Raw genomic sequence first — 16,415 nt, 5'->3', positions numbered from 1 at the left:
AAGTAGAATACCACCCTTTCATACCACATCACAACCATTTTAATAGCATGTTGACACGCAAGGTAAACCATTATAAACTCCTAGCTAATTAAGCATGGCATAAGCAACTATAGTCTCTAATTGTCATTGCAAACATGTTTCATTCATAATAGACTGAATCAGGAACGATGAACTAATCATATTTACAAAAACAAGAGAGGTCGAGTTCATACCAGCTTTTCTCATCTCAATCAGTCTATCATATATCGTCATTATTGCCTTTCGCTTGCACGACCGAACGGTGTGGATAATAATAATAGTGCACGTGCATTGGACTAAGTTGGAATCTGCAGGCATTCAATACAAAGGAGAAGACAAGGTAATATGGCTCTTGGTTAAATCAAAAGTAATGCATATAAGAGCCACTTCAACATTTTCATTATGGTCTTCTCCTCTCGACCCCAAAGAAAAGAAAAAAAAATAAAACTATTTACACGGAAAAGCTCCCAACAAGTAAAAGAAGAACAAGAAATCCTTTTGGGTTTTCTTTTTAATTATTACTACTATAGGCATGGAAAGTAAACTAGCTAAAAGCTACAACTAATTATTTTTTGGTTTTTCTTAAGGTTTATCAAACACACAAGAAGAAAGTAAGAAAAAGGAAAATAAACTAGCATGGGTAGTACAGTGAAAAAGTATGAGCACCGACAACTAGAATGAGTGTGTGAACATGAATGTAATGTCGGTGAGAAATACGTACTCCCCCAAGCTTAGGCTTTTGGCCTAAGTTGGTCTAGGGCCACGGCTGACCTGGCAGATGTCCAAAGTTGTAGCTGGGGTCATACTGAGACGGAGCCTCGGGGTACCACTGATTGGCGATCTCCTCCGGATCCCACTGATAAACAGACTGACGGGGAGAATCAGGTTGTGGCTCCGACTCTGGCTCTGGAGCTGATGTGAGGTTCTGGTAGGCATGAAATGCCTCCGGCAGAACAAGATACTTGCCTGAAGATAAGTTAAACAAAGAAGGAGCAGGCAAAGTAATAGTCTCAGGGTGATTTTTATCGAATAAAAGTCTGTAGTTAAGCATCCTTTTCTTATTCTTAACAATAAAGTCATGTGCTACCATACTCTTATAATCTAGAAAAACAGGAGGCAACAGCTTTTCTTCTTTCTTATAAAGCCTAATAGGTATGTTAAAGTATGCAGCGAGGCGCGAGGCGAAGATACCTCCCAAAATGGGACCCTTTGTACGGTTCAAATTTAACCGCTTGGCAATAATAGCGCCTAGACTAAAAGTGTTATCAAGAAACAGGGCATGGCACAAAATAACAATATCAGGGGCACTAAGGTTTCCACAGTTTACGACCAATTAAGCACCTACTAGCAAATATTGCAAAGTAACGCAGAACAGGGAAGTGTATGCTAGTAATTATTGCATCAGAAACTTTCCTCGTTTCCCCTACAGCAATCATATCAATAAACCCTTCCACATCATTACGATGTGGTTCCTCTATGCTGCCCGTAAAGGGTATCTTATAGACCCGGCAGAAATCAAAAAGGGACATCTCCTTATGCTCATCATATAAATAAAATTCCACTGAAGGTGGTGATCTCCTAACATGGAAATGAAAATTTTGCACGAAAATATTAGTGAGTAAGATATACTGTTCGCGCTGGTCGCGGAGGAAGTCGGTGAGGCCCGCATTCTCAACCAAAGAATAAAAATCATCATGAATCCCGGCTGCTGTTAAGAACTCATCACAAGGCCATTCACACGGCCGAACTTCCGTGGTGCGAGGGAGATTATATTTGGGCCTCTTATCCTCTTCACTTTGCTTGTCCTTCAAGCTTCGGCTCGAAGAGCCCCTCAAAAATCTCTTCATCATTTTTCGAAAATTTCTGAAATTTTTAGTAACTTAAAATAAAAGTGAACCAAACTCAACAAAATTGATAGCAACTACTCCTACAAGTGCCTAGAGACTATATCATGCATTAGAACTACTTGGGACCATATAAATTTGACATGCAAGCTCAAGAACAGGGTCACCTAGGCAACAAAAATTTGTAATGAATAAAGCACTAGAACAAAAACTAATTGGACCATTGGAGGAGTCACATACCGAAGAACAATCCCCCAAAGCAGTTTTGTGAGTGGAGATTTGAGCAAGGAGATCGAAAATGGCAGCAAAATGAGCTAGAACTCGTGCTTGAGCTGGTTGGTGATTTTTTTGGGAGGAAGAAGGAGTGTGTGGTGGCTGGAATAAGTGGAGGGGAGCCACCAGGGGCCCACGAGGCAGGGGGCACGCCCTGGACCCTCGTGGCCAGGTGCTTGCTCCCCCTGATGTGTTCTCACTGCCAGATATTCTCGAATATTCTAGAAAAAATCATGTTTCATTTTCAGGGCATTTGGAGAACTTTTATTTTCGGGGTATTTTTTATTGCATGGATAATTCAGAAAACAGACAAAAAAAATTCTATTTTTGCTTTATTTAATCTAAATAATAGAAAGTCAAAGGAGGGTACAGAGAGTTGTGCTTTCTAACTTCATCCATCTCATGCTCATCAAAAGGAATCCACTAACAAGTTTGATCAAGTCTTGTTAACAAACTCATTCCGAATAACATGGAACCGGAGAAATTTCGAATAACACTATGTTACTGTTGGGAATCGTAGCATAATTTAAAATTTTCCCACGCTCACCAAGATGCATCTATGGAGTGTACTAGCAACGAGGGGAAGGGAGTGCATCTACATACCCTTGTAGATCGCGAGCGGAAGCGTTCCAATGAACGTGGATGACGGAGTCGTACTCGCCGTGATCCAAATCACCGATGACCGAGTGCCGAACGGACGGCACCTCCGCGTTCAACACACGTACGGTGCAGCGACGTCTCCTCCTTCTTGATCCAGCAAGGGAGAAGGAGAGGTTGATGGAGATCCAGCAGCACGACGGCGTGGTGGTGGATGTAGCGGGTCTCCGGCAGGGCTTCGCCGAGCTTCTGCGAGAGAGAGAGAGGTGTTGCAGGGGAGGAGGGAGGCGCCCAAGGCTGTAGGTTGCTGCCCTCCCTCCCCCCTTTATATAGGCCCCCTGGGGGGGCGCCGGCCCAGGGAGATGGGATCTCCAAGGGGGGGCGGCGGCCAAGGGGGGGAAAGGGTTGCCTTGCCCCCCAAGGCAAGGGGGAAGCTCCCCCCTAGGGTTCCCAACCCTAGGCGCATTGGGGGAGGTCCAAGGGGGGCGCCCCAGCCCACTAAGGGCTGGTTCCCTTCGACTTTCAGCCCACGGGGCCCTCCGGGATAGGTGGCCCCACCCGGTGGACCCCCGGGACCCTTCCGGTGGTCCCGGTACAATACCGGTAACCCCCGAAACTTTCCCGGTGGCCGAAACTTGACTTCCTATATATAATTCTTCACCTCCGGACCATTCCGGAACCTCTCGCGACGTCCGGGATCTCATCCGGGACTCCGAACAACTTTCGGGTTTCCGCATACATATATCTCTACAACCCTAGCGTCACCGGACCTTAAGTGTGTAGACCCTACGGGTTCGGGAGACATGCAGACATGACCGAGACGCCTCTCCGGTCAATAACCAACAGGGGGATCTGGATACCCATGTTGGCTCCCACATGTTCCACGATGATCTCATCGGATGAACCACGGTGTCGAGGATTCAATCAATCCGTATGCAATTCCCTTTGTCAATCGGTATGTTACTTGCCCGAGATTCGATCGTCGGTATCCCAATACCTTGTTCAATCTCATTACCGGAAAGTCTCTTTACTCGTACCGCAATGCATGATCCCGTGACTAACACCTTAGTCACATTGAGCTCATTATGATGATGCATTACCGAGTGGGCCCAGAGATACCTCTCCGTCACACGGAGTGACAAATCCCAGTCTCGATCCATGCCAACCCAACAGACACTTTCGGAGATACCCGTAATGCACCTTTATAGTCACCCAGTTACGTTGTGACGTTTGGCACACCCAAAGCACTCCTACGGTATTCGGGAGTTGCACGATCTCATGGTCTAAGGAAAAGATACTTGACATTGGAAAAGCTCTAGCAAACGAAACTACACGATCTTTTATGCTATGCTTAGGATTGGGTCTTGTCCATCACATCATTCTCCTAATGATGTGATCCCGTTATCAATGACATCCAATGTCCATAGTCAGGAAACCATGACTATCTGTTGATCAACGAGCTAGTCAACTAGAGGCTTACTAGGGACACTTTGTGGTCTATGTATTCACACATGTATTACGATTTCCGGACAATACAATTATAGCATGAACAATAGACAATTACCATGAACAAAGAAATATAATAATAACCATTTATTATTGCCTCTAGGGCATATTTCCAACAGTTACCTCAACGGGGATATGCACATCCCCAACAATAAGAATATCATATCTCTTCTTGACAGTAGGAAGAGGAAATTCAAAACCTCCAATAATAATTGATGAAAATTTTCCAATAGAATTGATACCATGGACTTGAGGTTGTTTCCTCGGAAAGTGTACCGTATGCTCATTACCATTAACATGAAAAGTGACATTGCCTTTGTTGCAATCAATAACAGCCCCTGTAGTATTCAAAAAGGGTCTACCAAGGATAATCGACATACTATCGTCCTCGGGAATATCAAGAATAACAAAGTCTGTTAAAATAGTTACATTTGCAACCACAACATGCACATCCTCACAAATACCGACAGGTATAGCAGTTGATTTATCAACCATTTGCAAGGATATTTCAGTAGGTGTCAACTTATTCAAATCAAGTTTATGATATAAAGAGAGAGGCATAACACTAACACCGGCTCCAAGATCACATAAAGCAGTTCTAACATAGTTTCTTTTAATGGAGCATGGTGTAGTTGGTACTCCTGGATCTCCTAATTTCTTAGGTATTCCACCCTTAAAAGTATAATTAGCAAGCATGATGGAAATTTCAGCTTCTGGTATCTTTCTCTTATTTGTAACAATTTCCTTCATGTACTTAGCATAAGGATTCATTTTAAGCATATCAGTAAAACGCATACGCAAAAAGATAGGTCGAATCATTTCAGCAAAGCGCTCAAAATCCTCATCATCCTTTTTCTTGGATGGTTTAGGAGGAAAAGGCATGGGTTTCTGAACCCATGGTTCTCTTTCTTTACCGTGCTTCCCAGCAATGAAGTCTCTCTTATCATAACGTTGATTCTTTGATTGTGGGTTATCAAGATCAACAACAGGTTCAATTTCTACATCATTGTCATTACTAGGTTGAGCATCAACATGAACATTATCATTAACATTATCACTAGGTTCATGTTCATCACCAGATTGCGTTTCAGCATCAGAGGTAGAAATATCATTGGGATTCTCAAGTGTGCCAACAACAGGTTCAGTAGAAGCATGCAAACTCTTATCATTTTTCTTTTTCTTCTTTTTAGAAGGACTAGGTGCATCAACATTAGTTCTCTGAGAATCTTGCTCAATTCTTTTAGGATGACCTTGAGGATACAAAGGTTCCTGAGTCATTTTGTCCCCTCTAGTCATAACTCTAACAGCATTATCATTCTTCTTACTATTTAATTCACTGAGCAAATTATTTTGAGCTTTAAGCACTTGTTCTACTTGAGTGGTAAGCATAGAAGCATGTTTACTAATGAGTTTAAGTTCACCTTTAACTCTAGACATATAATCACTCAAGTGTTCAATCATATAAGCATTTCGTTTCAATTGTCTACCAACATAAGCATTGAAGTTTTCTTGTTTAACAATAAAATTATCAAACTCATCTAAGCATTGACTAGCAGACTTATAACGAGGAATATCACCTTTATCAAATCTACAGAGAGAATTTACCTTTACTACCTGTGTCGGGTTATCAAGACCATGTATTTCTTCAACAAGCGGCAAATTAAGACCATGTATTTCTTCAATAGGAGGTAAATTCTTAACATCTTCAGTTTTAATACCTTTTTCTTTCATAGATTTCTCTGCCTCTTGCATATCTTCAGGACTGAGAAATAGAATACCCCTTTTCTTCGGAGTTGGCTTAGGAGTTGGTTCAGGAAGTGTCCAATTATTTTCATTAGTCAACATATTATTCAATAGCAATTCAGCTTGATCAACTGTTCTTTCCCTGAAAACACAACCAACACAACTATCTAGGTGGTCTCTGGAAGCATCGGTTAGTCCATTATAAAAGATATCAAGTATTTCATTTTTCTTGAGAGGATGATCAGGCAAAGCATTAAGTAATTGGAGAAGCCTCCCCCAAGCTTGTGGGAGACTCTCTTCTTCAATTTGCACAAAATTATATATTTCCCTTAAGGCAGCTTGTTTCTTATGAGCGGGGAAATATTTAGCAGAGAAGTAATAAATCATATCTTGGGGACTACGCACACAACCAGGATCAAGAGAATTAAACCATGTTTTAGCATCACCCTTTAATGAGAATGGAAATAATTTAAGGATATAGTAGTAGCGAGTTTTCTCATCATTAGTGAATAGGGTGGCTATATCATTTAATTTAGTAAGATGTGCCACAACAGTTTCAGATTCATAGCCATAAAAAGGATCAGATTCAACCAAAGTAATTATCTCAGGATCAACAGAGAAATCACAATCCTTATCAGTTACAAAGATAGGTGAAGTAGCAAAAGCAGGGTCATATTTCATTCTAGCATTCAAAGACTTTTCCTTCAGCTTAGCTAATAATTTCTTAAGATCATTCCTATCATTGCAAGCAAGAAAGTCTCTAGCGGTTTCTTCATCCATAACATAACCCTCAGGCACAACAGGCAATTCATATCTAGGGGGAGAATCTTCATCATCACTTTCATCAATATTATCAGTTTCAATAATTTCATTCTCTCTAGGGGGGAAAGAGGGAAGGAAAGGGAGAGGGGGAAAGGAAAGGGGGGGCGTGCCCCCTTGCCCTTGTCCAATTCGGACAACCCATGGGGGGGGCGCCACCCCTTGTGGGCTCCCCTCTCTCTCCCCTATGGCCCATGTTGGCCCATTACTTCCCCGGGGGGGGGGGGGGTTCCGATAATCCCTTGGTACTCCGATAAATATCCAAAACTTCCCGAAACCATTCCGGTGTCCAAATACTATCGTCCCATATATCAATCTTTACCTCCCGACCATTTCGAGACTCCTCGTCATGTCCGTGATCTCATCCGGGACTCCGAACAATCTTCGGTCACCAAAACACATAACTCATAATACAAATCGTCATCAAACGTTAAGCGTGCGGACCCTACGGGTTCGAGAACTATGTAGACATGACTGAGACATATCTCCGATCAATAACCAACAACAGAACCTGGATGCTCATATTGGTTCCTAGATATCCTACGAAGATCTTTATCGGTCAAACTGCAATGACAACATACGTTATTTCCTTTGTCATCGGTATGTTACTTGCCCGAGATTCGATCATCGGTATCCTCATACCTAGTTCAATCTCATTACCGGCAAGTCTCTTTACTCGTTCCGTAATGCATCATCCCATAACTAACTCATTAGTCACATTGCTTGCAAGGCTAATTGTGATGTGCATTACCGAGAGGGCCCAGAGATACCTCTCCGATACTCGGAGTGACAAATCCTAATCTCGATCTATTCCAACCCAACAAACACCTTCCGAGACACCTGTAGAGCATCTTTATAATCACCCAGTTACGTTGTGATGTTTGATAGCACACAAGGTGTTCCTCCGGTATTCGGGAGTTGCATAATCTCATAGTCAAAGGAATATGTACAAGTCATGAAGAAAGCAATAGCAATAAAACTTAACGATCATTATGCTAAGCTAACGGATGGGTCTTGTCCATCACATCATTCTCCTAATGATGTGATCCCGTTCATCAAATGACAACACATGTCTATGGTCCGGAAACTTAACCATCTTTGATTAATGAGCTAGTCAAGTAGAGGCATACTAGGGACACTTTGTTTTGTCTATGTATTCACACATGTATCAAGTTTCCAGTTAATACAATTCTAGCATGAATAATAAACATTTATCATTATATAAGGAAATATAAATAACAACTTTATTATTGCCTCTAGGGCATATTTCCTTCACCTCTTCCCCCATCTCCGTTGTCGGGACACTCACCCCCATCAGCCCCTTCGTTGGACGACACCTTCTCTTCTCCCATTACCATGTCAGTGCCGTCACGTCCTCCCAGCAGACCATTTCTCCGACGAGACCAAAGAGTACCGCGCCAATAAAGTGTTCTCGGAGAGGGCATGATAGTACTTAGACTAGTTTGATGACGATGCACAACCTTATGAATCAGCTGTCGCCGCGCCCGCCTTCCGACCGCCCTCGTGTACTTTGACCGAATTTTGATGGATGTCGCCACATAAATGGTTGCCGCGCTCATCGGCCCTCAAGACTGTGGCCTTATCCGCATCTAGGACACACATGCGTTCATTAACTGCATGGTCGACGGAGTCGTGATAACCGAAGCCTCCCCCGCATGCGAGGTCACTTCGAAGAGGAGGAAGAACCCATAAATTAGCGGAGAATCGTCGTAATCCTTCTTGAAACCCATTTTGTAAATCCATGTTGAAATTGACATTTCATCTTGTACTGAAAAACTCGCTTTGTTGAGGTGGGGAGTGAAATTAAACTGAAGTTTTGGAGAAGAACCGTTATAGTCTATGAAAAGTGAGACACACATGTAAGAAAAATATGAAGGTTGCCTTTTTGGCGACTTTGTGTTTGCGCACAACCGTCGCGGCCTCTGTATCCATATGTATGCTACATATCTCATATAACAACCACACATATGACAACTCGGCTAGAGTTACTCTAAGTAAAAAGCTATATGAAGGTGCTACAACGTACACACATTAACTTGTTTTTGCTTTTATAAAAAGGGTTTTACCACAATAGTAATGGTATATTTAGCATAACGTTAGGTAAAAGGATATGAACAATGATGATGTGTCATCAGTAACAATTGTGATGATGATGTTAATCATTGTTTGTACCACCACCGTTATGGTTTGAAAAAACTATGACTATGTTGGTTATAATGACACGCAACCGTGATGATAAAGTATTTACTCGATTGGTCATGGTGGCTATTCAAGGCAGATGCGGCTAGTCAGCGGTGTCTCCATCACGATTGATAGGGTCCACATGGAGGAGGAGCTTCCACAAGGAATCCGCCAAGGTACATGGGCGGGGAGGGGGTGGGGAAGGGGAGCATAGGAGAAGGAGCGTGGGTGACGCGGTCCTAGGCGGTAGTGGAAGAGCAGGCGAGCATGTTTTCTTCCCCATAACACACGGAATTGCACCAGGACAAAAGGAAAGATGACGAGAAGAGAGGTGTGCGGTTTTGAAAGGTTTCACTTGCGCGTGGATGTCCGTAGGCTTGAGCTGGTTTGTCTTGGCCTTTTTACCATACTACATGCAGGGACCAAAGAGGGAATTGGATGACATAAACATACCACCATCAAACCCCCTTTAATAAATACTAAATAATAGTGTCGATCAACATGTGGCAATACAAAGATACCATTGGGCAAGAATGGGAAAAATAGTGCATTATAGAAAGAAACATTTTCTGTAATGTTAAAAATTTGTTTAATGATTCCAGAGCAAAGGCCCTCAGGCACGTCGGGTCCCGCACACAAATCCTAGAGCGTTCGGCCCTCACACCCCTCCGAGCGAACTACGAGCCGACGGCATAAGAATGCTTTGCTCAGGATGGCAATCTCAGCGAACACATTCGGGATGACAATTTCTGTTTTTAGAGCTTGCTAACTTTCACTTTTTCCCCGTTGATGTAACATGACAATTTCCTTCAGCAAGCAAGTATGGCATATCCTGATCATGACAATTTTATCATTTTATATTTTTAGGGCGGCAATTCTCCATGTTGTAATTATGACAAATCTCTGGAAATGATGGCAGTTTTGTGACAAACTTTTTATACATCATGTATTTTTTTTACTTAGAACATGGTAAATCCTTATACAACAACATGGCAAATTAACCTATTTTTGCGTGACAGTTCTGTAACATTCGCAGAGAGTGATTTTTTTAGCAAACTAAAACAATTTGTTCGTTCCTACCCGGCTGGGGGAACCACAGTTCGCTTGGTTTACCCCCAGGAAACGTGGTATGTGTATTGACATCCATCATTTTGCTAATGGTAAAAAGGATACAAAAATGCAGTCTGTCATATGAAATCCTATAAGTAGTTGGAGGACTTTGTTTAGTTTCTAATAAGGAAAAAAAATACTTTTTCCTTGATATCTCAAAAAATATAAATCCAAAGCCATAATGATTGGGAAAAAAATGAGACAAGTTTCAATTCATTGTGCTACACATTACTGGTGAATACTTTGATTCCAAGAAAACTTATACTCCAAGAAAAAAAATATTTATCTCCTCCAAGAAAACATTTTGGTTTAGTTTCGCTCCAAGAAAACTCAGCTTCACGGACGGTCCGTATCTCAAACACGGGCCCAATCCTACTGAAATAAAACCAAGGCCAGAGGTAGCCCGAACAGCGAGGACGACGCGCAAGGCAAGCAGCCCATAAGCAGACGCTGCGTCGAGTCAGATTAACCAAGCTAGAAACAGAAGGGGCCGTGGGGAACGGAGGAGAGCGGCGGCGGCGGCAAGGGAGGAGAAGCGATGGCGAGGAGAGATAGCTGCTTGGCGCGCATCGGCGCCGGAGTCGCCATCGGCGGCGCGGTCGGCGGAGCCGTCGGTAAGCTCCTCCCTCACTAAAACCCTAAACCCTAGCTGGCCCTGTGCCAATCCGCCCGGCGCCGGTCCGATTTCGCTTCAAGAGTTTGGTCAAATTTCGTTCAGCACCACGATTGATTCGGGGGGTCAGTTGCTGATCTGTGACTTCCGCCTAGTAGGTTCGGGCTGTGATGTGGGCGCATGAGCTGTGCTCATTATTCGGTTGCGTTTGGTAGGAAATCTTGTTGTATGCCACGGTGGGAGATTTCCTCGCGGTGGAAGCAGACGTCTGTGACGACTTGATGCTGAACATCTGAAGGCTGCTCGCTCAAGTGCTGGGCTTTTATTGTCGACCCCTGTCATAGGTGTTCGACTGGTGGTGGTGGTTAGGAATTCGGGCCAGTGTGGTGAGAGAAGATGACTAGATCTTCTTGGTTACTTTTTGACGAGTAATGCTAAGGTGAAATGCGTGACAGATTATAATATTCAGTTTCTGGCCTTAGTTACAGTTCTGGGCTTGATAAGTGATAACAACAAGTTAAAGACTTTTGATGTTGTTTGGATGGTGTATCTTGGCAACTGACGTTGACAAGTAGTAATAGCTCCACTCCTGCTGTTTAACAATGCTCGTGGAAACACAACAGGTTAGATATGCTGCTTAGTCATGCTTTTGGACATTGGAGGCATAACTGGCTGTTTCTGCTGAACAATTAGCACTCTTATGGATGCTCTCATTTTTCTTAGTTTGCTCCTTCAGCTTAACAATTCTAGAGCTACTCGCCTACTAGCAATCTCTTAATGCAATTATGAGGGAGCTGCTTATTGTTGTTTTTTGGTTTGTGTTTTCTTCTTAGTTTTCGGAACTTCAAGTGCTGGCGTAGGATATGAAATTAATGTCATGGAATTAATGGGCATGTTTCCCCCCTTTTTGTGCAGGTGCTGTGTATGGGACTTATGCCGCTATCAGATTGAGGGTAATCTTTTTTTGCTTTTTAATACCTGAGCTACTTTGTGGTAGCATGCCATACTTGATGTGTTAATTCAGAAACTACTAGTTTATATGGTGCTCAAAATCACTAAATTAGTAGTTTAGCGACTGTTCTGCTCTTTATCTTTTATAATCATAACTCTTATCTCTCCACCTCAGCCACTCCATATCTTTTTTAAATGATTAACTTCAAACTGCCTGCGCAAGTCAACAGTTAGTATTTGAATCTTCAAAGCTTTCTTTAATTAAACATGCTACTATTCAACGCATAACACACTGAAAGCAAAACTTACATCATAATCCTGAAAAAAAAGGCAAAGTAAGCATTAAATTTACCAGGTTATAATTTGCTGTATGAAACACATCAATTCACCTGCATTGTTTTAGCTGATTTAATTTGATCTACAAGCAAATGTGTCATTGAATTTGTGAGTGCTCACCGGTGTGATCTGATTTCGTTTCAGGTCCCTGGGCTGCTGAAGATCAGACACATCGGACAAGCCACCGTTGGCAGCGCTGCGGTATTCGGGCTTTTCTTGGGAGCTGGGAGTTTGATACACTGCGGGAAAAATTACTAGTTCTCGTCAAGTTACCTCTGGTTTTACTAGGTTTTAAAGGATTGTCTTATCTTAGGTAAAACATTTGTTTGGTCTTGAAGGAACAGTGGAGTTCTGCTACTATTTACTCGGTCCTGGTTTTTGATATGTTTGCCCTACTGTTGATGTGGAAATAAAATCTTTCATCATCTGTATGAGAATTAAGTGGTGAAAGCAGGATTCATGAGAAAAAAACGTATTGTTGTATTAAAGTCACTTTGTCGTTCTTGATAAAAGATTTTCTCCTGACATTGAACCGGGTGAGGGGCAGCTGGCGTTTTGTTGATGTTGTGTATATCAGCTACTCCTCTGTTTACAAATACTCCTAAGATATTCTGGATATTTCAATATGGACTACATACATGCCAAAAAACACTAAAACATGTATATGGAGGGAGTACTAAATCCAGACAACAGTTTTGGAAAGAGACCAGTTGAATGTGCAAGTTCTTTGTTCAGCCTTCAGCGCCTGCCTGGCTCTAGATAGCGTTTTTACAGAACGTGAAATTTCACTCATCCTTAGCCGCGCGCCTTGTTCTAGAGGCCTGGTTCTTCTTTTGAACTTTGGCGTTTACTTATATAATTAAACAAATTGTCTGCTATACTCCCTCCGTTCCAAATTACTCGTCATTGTTTTAGTTCAAAATTTGAACTAAAACAATGACGAGTAATTTGGAACGGAGGGAGTACAAGACAGGGGAAAAAGGAAATCAGGATGGGATCAGGCTCATGTGTGACTCCATTTACTTCCGGGACACAATGCTTTGATCGTTGGTAACCACAGCTCCTCCTGTCGCACAGTAATCTGAGGGGTTCAAGATTGCTTGCACGATTTCTGTTGAATCACATTCGATCACAAGGAGAAAATTTTCAGATCATTCGCAAGCTGGAGCCCCCCTTCAATAGGCAAATGCCTCCATGGCCGGGGCATCCATAGCATGTTCCACATAGAAGTTCGAGCCCGCAGCGAACGCCCTTTAAGAGTATCGTGGATCCAGCATCCACGTGGAAGCTAGCGTCAAGATTGTTTATTTTGACGAACCAGCAAACTAAAGTAATATACACACATCACTGTTTGAGCCTATCGATTTTACGTACTACTAGTAGTACAATCTTATGTACAGAGATGAGATATCCATTATGTCTTATTATCTGCCGTTTCAAAAATATGGGATCGACTGAACTAAGACTACAACACACTTGCTGGTTACAACTTCAGGACTCTTACATTCAGTTTGGAATACTTAGACTATGGGGTTATCTGCCTTCACAAGCCGATCAGGGCACGAGGTCTGTGCTCGATGGTCATCAAGGGCATACCAGACTGTGAAACAGCTCTTACGAACCCCATGTTAGCAGTCAAAGTGGGAGCACGCCAGTGGTCACCTGTACCAAAAACAACTTTGTTTTTCATGGCAAGTTTCCTTGTTGTTGGAAGATCCATCATACGTGCTGAAGGACTGTCTGGGACAATTCTGCAGGTCCAAAAGCACTGGCTAAGTATGCGGTAGATGACTGACCGGGGCAAACAGAATTCAAGACCATTCACATGCATAAAATTACTGTAAGTGACAATAAACAGTAAACAGAGACATACAATTTCTTAGTTGAGCAAGATAATGCTATATGCTGCATATTTGTTGACCACCAAAGAGAAAGCTTAGTTAATCAACAAGCCAACAATGAGACTAGAATACCAACCAAGGCTACATGAATACTAACAGTAAGCAGAGTGAAATGACCAACAGTGAGATAAAAGGGTGAACACACTGAACATATCCTTCTTCAAGTATCACAGCACAATGACGGGATTGAAATGGAGAATGGAAATACCCATCTGATAATGTAGGGTTTCACAATGCTATTTATACATTGCCCTCTAGCTTACATATAGTGACACAGAAATAAAAGTAAAGGTAGGAAAAGAAAGGGCCTAGTCATCAACCAAGAAAACAGTGTAAGAAGCGAGTTTGTCGACACCAAAACATTTGATACAAATAGATCGGAATAGGTCCCCTTTACGTGAAGTGAAGTAATGAAGTTAACACTTTTCTTCAGCATCTCTAAGCAAGTGTAACAGACTAAAGACTAAAAATGAATTGGTCATGAAACTGGAAGTTGATAATGAATTAGTGAATTAGAGTTCAGATTAAACTTTCTGTATACATGGAACACCCTTTATGTTCAGCAAATATCTCTCCCACACATTTTTTCTCCTAGTTCTGTCACACTTGCAAAGTGTCTGGATCAATTCCGCACTACAGTTTTTCCCTTAAAGATAAGAAAGAAAAATAACTACAAAATTAGAAACATAAAGAAACTACCAAGTAAATCTGCTGTAGAAACAAAGGCAGGCTATGGAACCAAAACTGAAAACTAGAGTTTATACTAGGGCCATTAGTGTTATACTCCCTCTGATTGCAAATGTAGGTCGTTACATTAACTTGACCAGATAAAGGTAAGTCATGTATAAACATTGAAAACTAGAGTTAATACTGGAGAATAAAGGCCCATTAGAATTATGAAATATAAAGGTTTTATGCTCACGTAAGTTGTTTCAGTAATTGACTTGCTCTGGTTTTCTCCTCTGGCCCGCCACACATTGAAACAATTTCGTTGAACTCTGAGTTAACCGCTTCACATATGATACACTTCTTTCCGTCCACCGCTTTCCCCAGTTCAACAAATATTGGAGACTGGAGCTCGGATTGCGCCTGCAAGAAAGTATGAATACAATACATCCTATAAGTTTGACACAAGATTTACAGCTCTTGTTGGCAACATAGTCCTCTACTTGTGTTTTGAGAAAACAGGTTTCACTGATGGCAATGGATAATATGTTCTTCTGAATTCTGATTTATCATGTTTCTTGGACTATATAAACATATTTTGTAGAAATTTGTAAATATGTAATAGTTTGAACTTTAATATTGTCGATATATACATTCAAGATTTATCAAACAGCATTAGAAACTCGAAGTCAATTAACTAGATGAACTAGATTATTTATGAACACACTCTTCTAGGTTGAAAATCAAATATTCCCAAAGCACCTGATCCATGACGAACTTGTAGTTGCACTTGAACCTGGCCCTGCTCTCCGCCTCTGGTGCACCCATCAGCTTCCCCACCCCTCCATTGCTGATACCTGATACTATCGCAATAAGAGCAGTTGTGTCTAGATTCACCATCTCCATGGAGTTCATCCTCATCTTCCCCATGAAGTCAGCAAACCAACCCCCCAATTGGTCACCGCTCCCCTCCTCCACCTCCTCCACGCCGCGGCACGGTGGCGGTAACAACACTTCACCACCGCCATCCAGCACTTCAATCTCGAACGCCCTGAAGCTCCTCATCTCCTCATTGGGGTGGAAGCTGACGCTAACCCAGCCATCCTCCTCCTCGACGTCCTCGGACTCGCCAACGAATTCCGCTAGCAAGTCGACCTCCACGGCCCCGAACTCATCGGCGAGCCCCAACACGATGTCCGCGCTGACGCCACGGGCGAAGGCGAGTAGCAGCTTCTCGGGGTGGGTTGCCGGCGGAGCGGAGCGCGCGGCATCCAGCACGGCGGCGACGCGGGAGCTGATGCCCTTGCGCGGTACCCACTGGAAGCCTGAAGGGTTGCGCGCGGAGAGGAGCACCCACGCGGGGCGGGAGCGGAAGGCGCAGGCGAAGTCCACGCCCGGGAGGGGCGAGAGGCGGGAGGGCGAGCGCACGGCGGGGTGGGTGAGGAGGAGGTGGAGCGCCCCGAGGTGGGGCAGGTTGGAGGAGAGCGGCCTGGCGGGGTCGGGGTGGCTACTCGAGGCAAGGAAGCGCAGCTCGGCGGCGACGAGGCGGAGGAGGGAGCGCAGAGCGGGGTTGCGCGGCAGGGACGGCGACGCGGCGAGGCGATCGTGCAGAGAGCGGCACTGCGCCCGCGCGAGCTCCAGCTCGGTGGGGCAGGCGGCGGCGGGAGGCTCGGCCATTTTCGCTGCGCCGCTCCTCTGCTCCAGGAACCAGGAGCCGGCCGGATTCGCGTCGAGTTGGGGAAGAACCTGGCGTGGGTCGAGGCGGGCCGGCCCAGTTGCGGAGGAGGCCTTGGACCTAGTTGCCGACTGGCCCAAAAGAGTCGTCCGGTTTGACGT

The 16,415-nt window shown here is 43.4% G+C and overlaps 2 protein-coding genes across 2 annotated transcripts; one reads left to right on the top strand and one right to left on the bottom strand.

The window, feature by feature from the left end:
- The first annotated feature begins 10,502 nt into the window (after positions 1 to 10,502).
- Positions 10,503 to 12,539, top strand: LOC123181267 (reactive oxygen species modulator 1). The gene is made up of 3 exons (XM_044593531.1): positions 10,503 to 10,726; positions 11,641 to 11,678; positions 12,157 to 12,539. The coding sequence occupies exons 1-3, from the start codon at positions 10,651 to 10,653 to the stop codon at positions 12,268 to 12,270; spliced, it is 228 nt and encodes a 75-aa protein (XP_044449466.1). The 5' UTR covers positions 10,503 to 10,650; the 3' UTR covers positions 12,271 to 12,539.
- An 823-nt stretch (positions 12,540 to 13,362) lies between these two features.
- Positions 13,363 to 16,389, bottom strand: LOC123181266 (UPF0415 protein C7orf25 homolog). Its single transcript, XM_044593530.1, has 3 exons — positions 15,342 to 16,389; positions 14,836 to 15,002; positions 13,363 to 13,763 (listed from the first exon to the last, which is right to left on the bottom strand). The coding sequence occupies exons 1-3, from the start codon at positions 16,254 to 16,256 to the stop codon at positions 13,556 to 13,558; spliced, it is 1,290 nt and encodes a 429-aa protein (XP_044449465.1). The 5' UTR covers positions 16,257 to 16,389; the 3' UTR covers positions 13,363 to 13,555.
- Positions 16,390 to 16,415: the final 26 nt, after the last annotated feature.

The sequence above is a fragment of the Triticum aestivum genome, chromosome 1D (genome assembly GCF_018294505.1).
Source record: "Triticum aestivum cultivar Chinese Spring chromosome 1D, IWGSC CS RefSeq v2.1, whole genome shotgun sequence".
Classification (NCBI taxonomy): domain Eukaryota; kingdom Viridiplantae; phylum Streptophyta; class Magnoliopsida; order Poales; family Poaceae; genus Triticum; species Triticum aestivum.
Note: the sequence above shows the minus strand (reverse complement) of the source record. Positions and strands in the feature narration are given on the sequence as shown.

What these genes read in the sequence shown, in the direction of transcription:
- LOC123181267 (XM_044593531.1), top strand. Translation starts at nt 10,651, where the DNA reads ATGGCGAGGAGAGATAGCTGCTTGGCGCGCATCGGCGCCGGAGTCGCC. An exon ending in CGCGGTCGGCGGAGCCGTCG is followed by an intron (nt 10,727 to 11,640) that starts GTAAGCTCCTCC and finishes CTTTTTGTGCAG; the next exon opens with GTGCTGTGTATGGGACTTAT. An exon ending in ATGCCGCTATCAGATTGAGG is followed by an intron (nt 11,679 to 12,156) that starts GTAATCTTTTTT and finishes ATTTCGTTTCAG; the next exon opens with GTCCCTGGGCTGCTGAAGAT.
- LOC123181266 (XM_044593530.1), bottom strand. Translation starts at nt 16,256, where the DNA reads ATGGCCGAGCCTCCCGCCGCCGCCTGCCCCACCGAGCTGGAGCTCGCG. An exon ending in ACAAGTTCGTCATGGATCAG is followed by an intron (nt 15,003 to 15,341) that starts GTGCTTTGGGAA and finishes ACTTTCTTGCAG; the next exon opens with GCGCAATCCGAGCTCCAGTC. An exon ending in CAATTACTGAAACAACTTAC is followed by an intron (nt 13,764 to 14,835) that starts GTGAGCATAAAA and finishes TTGGACCTGCAG; the next exon opens with AATTGTCCCAGACAGTCCTT.